At 34.1% G+C, this 14,019-nt stretch overlaps 1 protein-coding gene across 1 annotated transcript in view; it reads left to right on the top strand.

Annotated features, from left to right (window-relative positions):
* Positions 1 to 12,618, top strand: part of LOC110461304 — a 31,596-nt gene extending 18,978 nt beyond the window's left edge. The window contains exon 2 of the mRNA XM_021514728.1: positions 12,477 to 12,618. Coding sequence (XP_021370403.1) covers positions 12,477 to 12,618 — 142 coding nt within the window. The remainder of the gene's footprint in view (positions 1 to 12,476) is intronic.
* Positions 12,619 to 14,019: the final 1,401 nt, after the last annotated feature.

Genomic DNA, 14,019 nt, shown 5'->3' with positions numbered 1-14,019 from the left:
CCTCAATACATAGCGTGTCAGGAACCATTCACAGCAAAACACTTGTTATGAGATTGTGTGTCAACTCAATAACATTTCTATGACAACATTACATGTGTTAAATATCTTTTCGGAAAATAGCTGTCTCTACAATTTTAGGCTACCTGAAAGCTGTTGGTCTTTTTAATAAAATATGGGTCATAATAACCATCTTCAATATTCAAATTGACATTTGTTTTTTGCATTTGTTTTTGTCGACCATTTCTCTGTTCTTATGACCTATCCTGTGTTGATGGGACGTTAAGCATGTAATACTAATAATAGGATTCCTGCCCAAACTTTAACTACATGAAGGCAGGTGAAACTGTGTTTTCCGAAATGACTATAGCTTTGATAAATCATTTCTGAAAACCACACTTTGCGGGACTTTCATAGAAACTACAATACTGACGAAATAAACCAAACATCATCAACAGCAGTGTTTTAAGCGGAAAAGAAAATAACGTGGCTATACTAGGATTGGAACCCCGGACTTCAGATATTTTCACTGCCACTCTAATCAGCTGAGCTACATTTGTATGATAATTTTTTACTCGGCGATATGTCATTGCTTGTAAAAATTATGTCATAGCATAATGTTATTAACATTTATGTTCAGCATTTAACATTTTCGTCACATGGTGTTGCACAACCCGTAGCCATGAGAAATGAGAGTTAACCTTATGATATATGTTGTACATACTTTTAAGCTGTAAACCCGTCTTAACAGGGAACATTTTAAATCAAGTGGAAATATAATTATTCAGTTATTATTATGTTATTTAAAACTTCTTTTATCGGAGGTAAATGTGATATGTTGTTTGGCTTCAGTCTATTTTGTTTTTGTATATTTTATGTGTGTAGGTTTGTTACCAGGAAAGGGTATAATTAAATGAGCCTTACCAACATTTGTCACGTTATTATTCGTAATATCCTAAAACATCCTTGTACATATTGACGAAAACAAAATATTTTTAACAGTTTATCCTCAGATAAGGATGATGTGAGGCTAATAATTCACTACTCAAAGCAATCACCATATTTTGAATTCATTTCTTTATCTGGTCATGATAAGTAATGATATTTCTTATTGCAAATTAGCTCATACATACAAGCACTTGTTACCTGTTTCACATTCATAAATGAATTAGTCGATGTGTTTTAAATCACAAGAATGTGCGTTTTGACTTACTTATCATCAGGCACGGCAGAATCAGACTGTTGTACTGATGTTTCCAACTCCAAATTGTTCGTCGGTGTTTGAAAGTGATGGCCGACTGATGAACTAAAACGAGAATAAACTGCCGAGAATTTGTTGCATAGGTTCAAAAAGAAAATAGAAAAAAAAGATAACACTTGTTAAATGATGATGTATTTGTGCGTGAATGTGTGTGTGCGTGTAGTGGTGTGTGTATGCATGTGTGTGTGTATTTGTTTAAACATATGGATGTACATATATTAAGTTAACAATTGTTTTCAGTTAGTAAATGTTTACCCTTGGTTCTCCCGCTATGTCATTCAATTTAATTATATATATTCATGTTAAGCCATCTTGCGATATAAATCTTCAATCACATTGTAAGTAAAGGGCATTTGTAATTTTCTCGTTGCTTATGTCGAATCCTTTTGCTGTTATCTGTTAATTCATACGTTTAAACAAATACAATATCGGAGATTTGTACGACACTAATATCACCGTCACGTTTGAATGACTTATCTCATAATCTAAAGATTGTATTCTATGATTCCTACTTCTCATTGCCCTTCTATACACATTTGTTTATACAACCTACAATAACAGCCCCATCCTTTTGGTTTATATGCAGGATTATAGGTCATTCATACATTACCCTTATTTATTTATTGAAACGTAAAGACCAGCCTCAATACATAGCGTGTCAGGAACCATTTACAGCAAAACACTTGTTATTAGATTGTGTGTCAACTCAATAACATTTCTATGACAACATTACATGTGTTAAATATCTTTTCGGAAAATAGCTGTCTCTACAATTTTAGGCTACCTGAAAGCTGTTGGTCTTTTTAATAAAATATGGGTCACAATAACCATCTTCAATATTCAAATTGACATTTATTTTTTGCATTTGTTTTTGTCGACCATTTCTCTGTTCTTATGACCTATCCTGTGTTGATGGAACGTTAAGCATGTAATACTAATAATAGGATTCCTGCCCAAACTTTAACTACATGAAGGCAGGTGAAACTGTGTTTTCCGAAATGACTATAGCTTTGATAAATCATTTCTGAAAACCACACTTTGCGGGACTTTCATAGAAACTACAATACTGACGAAATAAACCAAACATCATCAACAGCAGTGTTTTAAGCGGAAAAGAAAATAACGTGGCTATACTAGGATTGGAACCCCGGACTTCAGATATTTTCACTGCCACTCTAATCAGCTGAGCTACATTTGTATGATAATTTTTTACTCGGCGATATGTCAATGCTTGTAAAAATTATGTCATAGCATAATGTTATTAACATTTATGTTCAGCATTTAACATTTTCGTCACATGGTGTTGCACAACCCGTTGCCATGACAAATGAGAGTTAACCTTATGATATATGTTGTACATACTTTTAAGCTGTAAACCCGTCTTAACAGGGAACATTTTAAATCAAGTGGAAATATAATTATTCAGTTATTATTATGTTATTTAAAACTTCTTTTATCGGAGGTAAATGTGATATGTTGTTTGGCTTCAGTCTATTTTGTTTTTGTATATTTTATGTGTGTAGGTTTGTTACCAGGAAAGGGTATAATTAAATGAGCCTTACCAACATTTGTCACGTTATTATTCGTAATATCCTAAAACATCCTTGTACATATTGACGAAAACAAAATATTTTTAACAGTTTATCCTCAGATAAGGATGATGTGAGGCTAATAATTCACTACTCAAAGCAATCACCATATTTTGAATTCATTTCTTTATCTGGTCATGATAAGTAATGATATTTCTTATTGCAAATTAGCTCATACATACAAGCACTTGTTACCTGTTTCACATTCATAAATGAATTAGTCGATGTGTTTTAAATCACAAGAATGTGCGTTTTGACTTACTTATCATCAGGCACGGCAGAATCAGACTGTTGTACTGATATTTCTAACTCCAAATTGTTCGTCGGTGTTGGAAAGTGATGGCCGACTGATGAACTAAAACGAGAATAAACTGCCGAGAATTTGTTGCATAGGTTCAAAAAGAAAATAGAAAAAAAGATAATTAAGATGTCACACATAAGATGTGCTAAAACATTCACGTAGGATAGTGCATTTATATTCTGCATTTGTTTTAGAACAAATCTAGAAGTTGTCGACTAACAACTTTACATAACCTCCTACATTAATGATTAGCTAATACATCCAATTAATTGTTACCTTTGTAAGTTTCATTATTGAACTTGATGGTATTTTAACAACACATCATTTTAAATTTTAAAACATGCGCCTAAACTTACGTTTCCTGCAACTTAGGTCTGATGCTTAAACACTTTGCGTTCTGCTGTGGAAGACGACACTGTTTAGAAAGCTGCTTGCTATCAAAGTACTTATAATTAATCAAAACCCCTGCTGACCAATCAAATTGATTCGTGTCATCCTGGTAAGCATGACAAAATCCGAACTTTTATCGATATAGGTAAGAATATGGTGAATGTTATCGAATTGACCAAGTAATGGTTTTCTCATCGTTAAAACGTACAGTTGACAAAATGTAACACTGATTTTGTGCACTTTGATATTAGACTAGATTTCATATCATATGAGCAGATGCAACGCAAATAAAATCACTTCGGCGAAATCTGAAGTAAGTGACATCTTAAGGTTATTTAGACATAAAATAAGATTAGGTTATTCGTGTATATTATCAAACAAGAATGAACTTCAATTGAAACGCCAAGTGCTAATCTTTGACATATAAAAACTTACGTTTTAAAATCAAGCTAACAAAAAGCAGCGGACTTTCCCCCCAACTAACACTGGCATGGATCTTTGACACTCTGCAAGGCTATATATCTCTATAAAAATAAATCATTTGAGTCATGTCGTTTCTCTGTCCGTTTCTGATAAAGCAATAATTCTTTAGCTAGTTTATTATCAAATAGTTAATGTTTTAAGTAGCATTGTTATGCCATGGCGCCGCATCAGTCGTTTACTCTGATATATTTGAACGCTTTCTGAAGAATATCAAAGCTAAATGTCATGATCGTTTGCAGTGTACATTACGCAAGCCGGGATAAAAATTGTGAAAATGTTTGTTTACATTAATGGCCCTGTGACAAAACCACTTCTAAATGCATTTGAAATCACATCTGTACGGAAGCTTTTTGAGGAAAATTTGCCATATTTTTGCTCAAATAATTGACACTGGTTTAAAGAGCTGATTACAATGACTTTTTTCTCAAATGTCTTACAATTTCCGCAAGTATCTGAGTAACGAGTTTTTGCACGAATCTAGCAGGCATTTGTTTATTATAAGATATCAAACTTTGTCTCAGCAACTACAACAGTTCAAATTAGTTGAAAGTGATATCTCATTAGGTTCATATGGTAGCATATTCTGTGACTACCCAGGACACCTGATTTTCGATCTGGAACATGAGGACAGGTGTACAGACCACTTTGTTCCAAGTGTACATTTTGGCACAACCTGTCAACACTATTTTGGGGGCGTTAACGATACAACACAAACACACGGAGAACAGTACTCCGTGCACATATTTGAAAAACGTATATTTGTATATGAAAATCAATCATCTTACAATCTCATTAAAAATGTCCATTTCATTCCTTAACTTTGTACACTGTTCATAGCACCATAAACAGTGCTAAACGAAATCAAAGATGATCGTATTTTCTGTACATTTTCCCTCAGTTTATGCTCCATTTGTTCAATAATTTATTTTATTAGTCGACAAACGTCCTTCCATTATTCACACTGATTCACCTGTTTCAATTGTTTGAGTGTGCCATGTTATATTTGAGTGTTATGTTAAAATGTCGTGTTCGTACACAGTATTTGCTCGTTATCAGAATGCTGTGTTACGACTGGGGTCAAACAGGTATCTTTAGGGACACGTCAACAATAACATGATGTGGTCCCAATATGGATAAACCATACATTTTCGAACAGCAGTATGGTGCAGTATACTGTTTTGTTAAGCTTTTTTTATAATAAGTTTATCTTCAATAAACAACACATTTACATGGTCTCTATTTCAAAAACATTCAAATTTTGAAAACCACAATTTTGTTAAATGAATGACAACATTCATTTTTCATGGAATACTTCTCCTTATCAGGAGAGATAATTCGGAACTAGCGATAATATCATAATTAGTTGATGAAATTTATTAAAAAAACACCAACATTTACAATAAGTTTTAATGATTTTAAGCATATTGCATTGAAATTAATCCTACTTCGTTATCAGCTAAACCCTCGAAACGGTGTAATCAATATTGCTAAACAGAAATTTTCGAGAGTCCTATTACGCACAATGTAGGTATTATTATTACAGTAATGATGAAATAATTTACCTCTTAAGAAAAAAAATTGCTTTCTTTTGTTAATAGCTGGTTCACTGAAGAGTCTTTGGGGAGAAATCTAGATTGATTTTTAGAAATTATATTATTCGTTGAGAGATAATTGAAGCATTTTACTAAATAATGGTGTGATAGAAATAGGTCTGTAATTAGATGTATCACTCCTTACATTAAAGCCCTTAAAAATAGCAGTAACATTTGCATTTTCCCCGATTTTAGGTAAATAGCCAGATTCCAGAGATTTATTTAAAAGAATATCTAAAGGCTGAACAAGTGATTCAGACACACCTTTGACAAATTTAGGGTGAATTGACTCCTGGCCTGGGGGCTTCTTTACATTAATGAGATGGAGCTGGTCTTATGCGTCTTGCTCAGTAATCATAATATTTGATAGTTGATGGGGGGAAAGGAAGAATATTAGATGGGACGTCTTCATTAGCTTTATCAGTTGTAGAAAATAGATGTGATGATTCAGACTTATACAAAGGATGTACTTTCAATTCGCCATTAATTTCCAAAGGATAATCAGTATCATTTTCATTTTTAGCTCACCTGGTCCGAAGGACCATGGTGAGCTCATGCCATACCGCAGCGTTCGTCGTCCGTCCATCGCCCGTCGTCCGTCCATCGTCCGTCGTCCGTCCGTCCGTCAACTTTTCCTTTAAAACGCTACTAGTCCTGAACGGCCAAGTAGATTTTGACTAAATTTGGTCTGGAGTATCATTAGGCCAAGGGGACTCAATTTTGTATAAACGATTCGTGTGGTCTCCCAGAGGGCAGAAGGGTTGGGCCCAATAGGAGAAATAGAGGTAACACCTTTTAAATCCTTCTTCGACCATCGGGATTAATTAAGGGGTCTCAATTTTTTATAATTGGTGAGTATGCCCCCCCCCCTAGGGGCATAGGGGTGGGGCTCTGTTTGAAGTTTGTTCTCGCTTTATCTCAAGTACTGGATGGATCTTTCTGAAATTTTATATGTACTACCATGGAGTGCTATATCTTTACATACCAATAATTTTAAACATATTCAAGTGAGCGATACAGGCCCTCTGGGCCTCTTGTTTGAATTAATAACAGATTTGGCTTTTCGCCTCCATTTCCCAGGGGGAATGCTTTTGTCAGTAAGAGAGTTTTGTTATTTTGAAAGATAATTTTGTTTTGCATTCCTAAATGCAGCAGCATTATAAAAGAAACAAATCAGTTTTAGATTAAAAAAATGATTTTCAGGCTCTTGAGTAAGTATAATTTCATGTTCTGAGCAAAAGTACTTCAAGGAGCTCCAATTTTGCTAAATCAGACCCCAGGGAGCTGATACCAAAATATTCAATACTGTTTGCAGTCTGGCAACATTGTTGCAAGATATAAAAAAAGTCATTGCGTTGGCCATAAACAAACCCCACCGTTAAAATTGGTTATATAACGTTATATAACTGTATTCTGTCCCCATTTGACAAAACGTTTTTGAACATGTAACAAAGTATGTTTAAACTTACGTTTCCACGGTCGTGGCGGAATTCGGTGATTTAATCAAAGGCTCCGCTGAACCTCTTCTGTTCTTCATCGTTGAATCGCAAAGTTCGTATGACGACCTGAAACGAAATGGAAATGAATTTTACATTATGTACATGTATATAGTTTTGTAATCGTAAATGTAATAACTGACGAGCACTTGAAGTGTATGTAGTGGAATAAGGTGACCAAAGAACAAAGTTGTAACTTAACAATTTCCTGTACAGTTATCAAATATAAATATGGAAGCAACGTTGTCTAGCGGAAGGACGCCGGGTTCGTGATCGAAGGGTTGCGGGTTCGAGTCACGGCACGGCACTGTATTGCTTCTTTGAACAAGATACTTCAAGTTTTTAGCTGTGAATGAGTACGTGGTTGGGTAGTGCTAGAAATGTTGAATGCTAGCTATGAGCGCCTAAGTTGCAACACTGGCTGTATGCTACCCAGGAAGTTGAGAAAAATATTGGCTGGTTGAGTCCCTATAACCACGAATTATAATTGGTGAACCGCTTTGAGACAACCTACTAACTAGATTGTGATAAAGCGGTATATAAGAACCTTGAATTATTATTTTTTATTGTTATACTATTGTGGTGTACAAATATGATTTGCAAATCATAAGCAAACTTACTTGCTACATATATCAGAATAATAATAACCGATCCCATATTTACATAAAAATCGAAAAAAAAACCGATACGTGTTTTAACTTACATTTCCGTAGGCAGGGCGGAATAAGATGATTGACACAAAGGTGTTGGATATTCTTTGATCTGCAGTGTTTGCACGATAGTAGCCTTTGGTATACTAAACCAAAAAAGGTTATGATTTGTTGCAAGATTACTAGTTCAAAATACTGACGTCATCAATATTATATTGTGTTTCACTGACATTATGGTCAGCAAGAGGGTAAGCGGCGCATTATAAAAAAACAAATTTATAGCATCAAGGAATTTCGATAACATGCATATCAATTCATATGATATTTCCTTGGACAATGATATAACAATTCTCGAACTGGGATATGTTACAATTTTCAATTATTACGTCATAATATATACATTTGTCATTAACAACTCTCGGTCTTTGATTGCAAATATACACCTGCTGTCACCACGGTATGTTGCAAGAGGCAACCAATAAGCGAATCAATAGAAGAATCGAGAATTTGCTTTTTGTCTTCTGCCTGGGGACATAAAAGCGACTAAATAAATATGCGGTAACATTGCAGCATTTCGGATCTTTATGTTTTGTCTCTACGTCCTAACAATGCTATGCTGTTGGAGCGTCCTACCTAAAACAATACCTCACATTTGTACTTAGTGTCGAGCGTTTGCACAGTGTATGTATTTATTTATTATTACTTTCTAGAAAGCCCTCAACTGAAACTCAACTGGGTCAAGTTGATGGTCAGGACGGTCGTCGTTGCCGTACAGAACAATCTAATGAAAATTATATCTTCTCGTCGCTCCCGTTTACTGCTATGTCACGAGATGTGAATATGTAATTTTAATAAGATTGCGTTCAGAATGAACAATCACTTTTGCATTTTTTTAATCAAAGTGTTCTAAATTAATTTACTGGTAAGTACACAGATGTACCCACTCTTCAAAGCAACGTGCTAACTCAAATGTTCTCTTTTTCTTAACAGGCTAAGACATTGCGTTATTTTGTGAATTACATAAAGCTGCTCGTGAACCCACCTCGTTTTGCTTGTCGGTTCTCAGTGACATACTATTTATATAGTTTATATACTAAAAGGAATATTAATGATTTGTGCATTATAAATAATTAATATTTTGTATACAAAGACTTCCAGGAACTGTGATACTAAAACTTAAGGTGAAGCAGTTCTAAAGAAGTCATCAGAAAAACTGGAAATCTATTACATTATATCGCAGTTTAATACAAATAATGAGTTCCTTGATATACAATATACATATCAGTAAACCAACATAATTGGTGCAGATCATTTTCTTTTCATATTTTCTTTAGATAAACAAAATAATTCCAATTTCTAAGAATGATTTATTTCAATTCACGGCTATTTGGTGAAACATATAATTTTTATTGTTTTCAGGAATACTTTTGCATTTATTGCTGTAAAATGTTTTGAAGATATTCATTCCAATTCAATTTAATAAAAATTGTAAACTCCATTTCTGAGATTTCTATATATATCCATTTCTGAATATATACTATGTACAATCACTGGCTTCATGTGAAAATTTCATAAACGAATATGTTAAAAAAACATTATTTCAAATTATACATTTTTTTTTGTAACTTACGTCTCCTAATAAATGTCAGATGTCGGAATTTTCTGCACTATGCACATCCCCTGATGAAGACGCCTCTTTCTGCTGTGGTGGACAACACTTGGACAGAACTTTTATACCCGATTGATTGATACCGAGTCATGATTTGTTAAAATATTCACCACGTGATTTCGACGAAACCTGCACGAGGCTATATAGAAATGTCACCTAGATAAAGACAAAACTAGAACACGAATATATGTCGGACTCGCTGATATGTCGTAAGCGGATAACATAGCAGTATGGTGCAGTATAATTGTTTGTTTACCTTTCTGCATCGACAAACCAAATTGACAAATTGGTAAGAACAGTACTGTTACTATTTCGAAAATAATCAACGTTCTAAACCTATCTAAACATTAAAATATATTCCAATAGCACCGAACGATATTTGAAGGTAAAGGGTAACACGCATCCGTTACAATCGCGAAGAAGAGTGCCACTGAGAGTGTACTTTAATTGCAGTAATATCCCTTATATGTGAATAATATGAAACAAATCACAGTTTTTCTGACTTAAGAGTCAAATTCCCATGTAAAAGTTTCTTTTTCACGTCAGCATCCATAGTATGTAGGCTTTGCAATGGCAAGGTTATGAGCTCCTGCATTTTTTTTCTTTATTTCTATTTCATTTTTGAAACATTCACATTTTGAAAACTACATTTTGTAAAATGCATGGTAACATCCAATTTTTCATGGTATATTTCTATTGAAAGGGACTTAAAGAATTTTCTAACAATATTGACTTACCAATAAGGCAAAACATCATGGAGTAGCGATGCTACCATAGCTGGTTTAATAAGACACAAACATCCACAATAAATTGCTATGAAGTAGGCATATTGTGATATTCATTTTAAAAATAATAATTTTGCCTTGAAAATATTCCTACCGTATAGTTGAGAATAGCTTTACCCTCTGGCAAACAGTATATTTTTGAAATGGTATCATGAATGAAAATTTAGCTAAACAGGAATGTTGGAGAGTACTATAACCATCACATTTCAAAGATTATGTCACCAATATTTCTTTGCCATAATGAAGCTGTAACAGCTGTTCTTTTCTAGAGGAGCCATTGTGTGTTCGCCATGTTCAAACTATTCTGTATTTGTATCCCCTCCTTATTTTGGTAAATAACAACATGGTTCAACTAAATCAGTTTTTGATAACCCATTGGAAGCTGTCTTCGAGATTTCATAAAATCATTGACAATGTGGTGAAACTTCGACTCTTTAAGCCTGTTTGCAAGGTTAGTCACGACATCCCGGTTGCTAGAAATCTGATGAAAGTCCAATTTGCTAGTAAGGAGTTAAAGATGTCATAAACATCAGTATTATCCTTCGCCACAATTTCATCGAAGCTAACATACGAACGTATACTAGACTTTAAACATGTTTGTATTACACCGCCAAGCCCAAGAGCTACAAATTCAATCGATCGACGGTCACCTGTATGTACATGTAAAGATTTGGTTATTTACTGAAAATATTCCTTGCACCATAAACACTTTGTTTAAAAAAATCAGATTTGATTATATTTTCTGTCATATTTCCCAAGTTTATGTTTTATAACGTATGTATGTATAGTTTGGTTTCTGTATTTACATCCCATTAACAATGGCTATTTAAGGTCGTGTCAGGGGTTGTTAGTTGAGGAAAACCGGAGTTCCTGTAGAAACACCGCCGACCGGTCAGTTACCTTTGCTCGGTTACACAATACTGACAACCATTATTGAAAGCTAACACTATGACCGTTCGTGTTAATGAATAGGTTGTCATGCACATTGTCAGAGTTACACAATAAGTGTCGTTTGGTTGTTTTAGGTCACGGTTGCATTACTCCATGTACTCAACTTGTAACAATAGAAAAGTTATACTGTTCCTGAAATTTCCGATTCTTACGTTTCTATTCACTATAAGATATTGTGGTTCATAATAGCAATTTCAAATGTTACTTTTTCTGTTTTGCGATAATCGCGGATTTCAGATAAATTTGCCTTATCAAAAGTGTCGAAAATTGACAATTGACATACAAAATCGCGATTGTGTTTTTATAACGATGAAAAAATGACACCTTCCAACTAAAACATGTTTTTCAGGTGCTATGTTTCTCGTCAATGTTGAAATGTGAATATGTACGGATGTGATTGAATTTGGTAATTATATCAATGTATAAATTATCGTTCATTATCATTAAAATACATCTCATGTCATTCAAAATGTGTGTTTGCTTGTATAGAGTTTAACGGTCTCGCAACAGCTAAGGTGATATGAAGACTTGTCCCTGGGGTGATACTACCGAACAGGTAAACTAGGGTATTGAGAGAAATATACTATAACCAGATTTAATCGGAGTGTTGCAACGAGCAACGGGGATAGCAGATGAGGTTAGTTTTCCTCAACGTCACCAAGGTAGAAGAAAAAGTAGAAAACCCCCTGCAGAAAGTTATTTACCTCTTCAGAAAACATGCAGCGGGCTACCCCAGGGATGGTCCTGAAAATATGTCTGCATATATCATGTAAGCATATGTGCACAAATTGTATTCAATTATTCATTAGTAATTAGTTAAATCGTGCGTTAAATTTTTATCTAGCATATTCAAAAAGTTATCTAATTGTATATTAATATTATTTCGTATACTTATTTCACACTCAATGAGTAAAGATTTTATGAAATGTCCAATGCACAGATCCACTCGCTTTTGTAACATTATGCAAATATTTTTGTATGGTCAACCAACATGCTTAATGTCATTTTAAATGATTCTGCTGTTTTTTAAGTGTGTCAACTGATATATTATTTTTTAATGCTCTGCAAATAGCATTGCCTTTTTTAAACAAACAAACACTGGCTATTTTGTAATATCGTACGTTCGTGTGAACCAACACCAAATGAAGGATGATTAAAAGCAACATACCGGGTGTCCTTCTGTATAGTGCAGAATCATGGAAGACAACAGATACTTCTCGATGCTTTCGCAGAATTTTGCGCATCTCCTTGCCACAGACCATCTCAAATGAGGAGTTGTATCAGATAACAGCCACCATTCCTCTTTCAAAAGATGCCAAGCAAAGGAGAAGGAGTTGGATGGGACATGTCTCCAGGATGCACCAAGATTCCATCCCTATGGTAGCAATAAGATGGACACCACCAGGAAAAAGAAAGAGAGGAAGAAAAAAGGAAACCTGAAGACGGTCTATTGAGAAATAAATAAAAGAAAAAGACTAGACAGGCGGCCAAATACGCAAGTGGTTCCCAAAACAGACATAAATTGAATCTCTGGTGATGGTCTTATGTGCAACACAGCACGAAGAGGTCTAACTTATATTCGTGTGAAAAAACTGAGGTATTGATAGGAGACGCACAATATGGGTATAATGACATGTGTATCACAGTACTAATTAATTTCTCTACGTGTCGAGCAAAAGTATGTTTATTTGATTTGATGGTTACCACAACTAGTATGATAGACTTGATAAACAAACTATAAATAAAAATCTCGACACAGTATTTGCTCGTTATCAGAATATTGTGATACGGCTGGGGTCAAATAGGTATCCTTAGGGACACGTCAGTAATAAAATCATATGGTCCTAATATGGATAAGCCACACTTTTGCGAACAAAAAATAGATGCTTTTAATGATAATAACAATGAATATTACATTGTATGTGGTGAGTTTAATATGGTCTGAATCCTGATTAAGACTACGATCAAAATTAAAAATAAATGAATAATCCTTAAGCTATGGATAATATAATCGAACTGATGGGAGAATTTGATTTGATAGACATTTGAAAGAACAGTACTATGAAAAAAAGAAGGTAAAGATTCAGAAAAGATTAATCCTATTAAACACTCCCGTCTTGATTTCTTTTAAGTATATCAGACAATCTCTGTTTCATATTTCATTTCGTAGTTTGTGTATGGTTTGGTTTGTGTGTGCTTTACAACCCATTAAAAGCTATGGTCATTTAAGAACGAGCCGGGTTTTGGAAAAAAAAACGTAGTGCGCCGCAGTATTTCTCAAATGCTTTATTTTCTCTAGGCCCTGTACAAAATGTCCTTTTCGTTAACAGCTGATATGAATATCTTTTAGTACATGTACACTCATATTGTAAAACCCACTCCTGATGGACATGCCTCTTTCTTCAGTGATATATAGACTATATACACTAGATTAAGTTATTCTTTGTTTACCTATTTACCACTTGACTTTGATATGCATATAAATACGTCAAACGCATAAGATATAATTGTCATGTAAATACAGATAAATTCAATTCGGCGAAATTCACATGAGTTTATATAGAAATGTTAGATAAAAAGTTGGTCTTGATATCATATATGTTCAAGGTTACCTTATACCTTGACATTATTCTGACACGATTGAACAGAAATACTAACTAAGCAATAAATAATGGTCTGTAGTGAACAGTTGTCAATTTGTAACTTTATAAAAGTTATGATGTGCACTACTCCCATTTAGCAGTACTCTGCATATGTTCGAGAACACCTTAGATATTTAATACCGCCGATATATCGTAAGTGGATAACATGGCAGTATGGTACAGTATACTGTTTTGTTAAGCTTTTTTATAATA

This window comes from Mizuhopecten yessoensis, unplaced genomic scaffold, assembly GCF_002113885.1.
Source record: "Mizuhopecten yessoensis strain PY_sf001 unplaced genomic scaffold, ASM211388v2 scaffold10603, whole genome shotgun sequence".
In the NCBI taxonomy this organism is placed as follows: Eukaryota; Metazoa; Mollusca; class Bivalvia; order Pectinida; family Pectinidae; genus Mizuhopecten; species Mizuhopecten yessoensis.
Note: the sequence above shows the minus strand (reverse complement) of the source record. Positions and strands in the feature narration are given on the sequence as shown.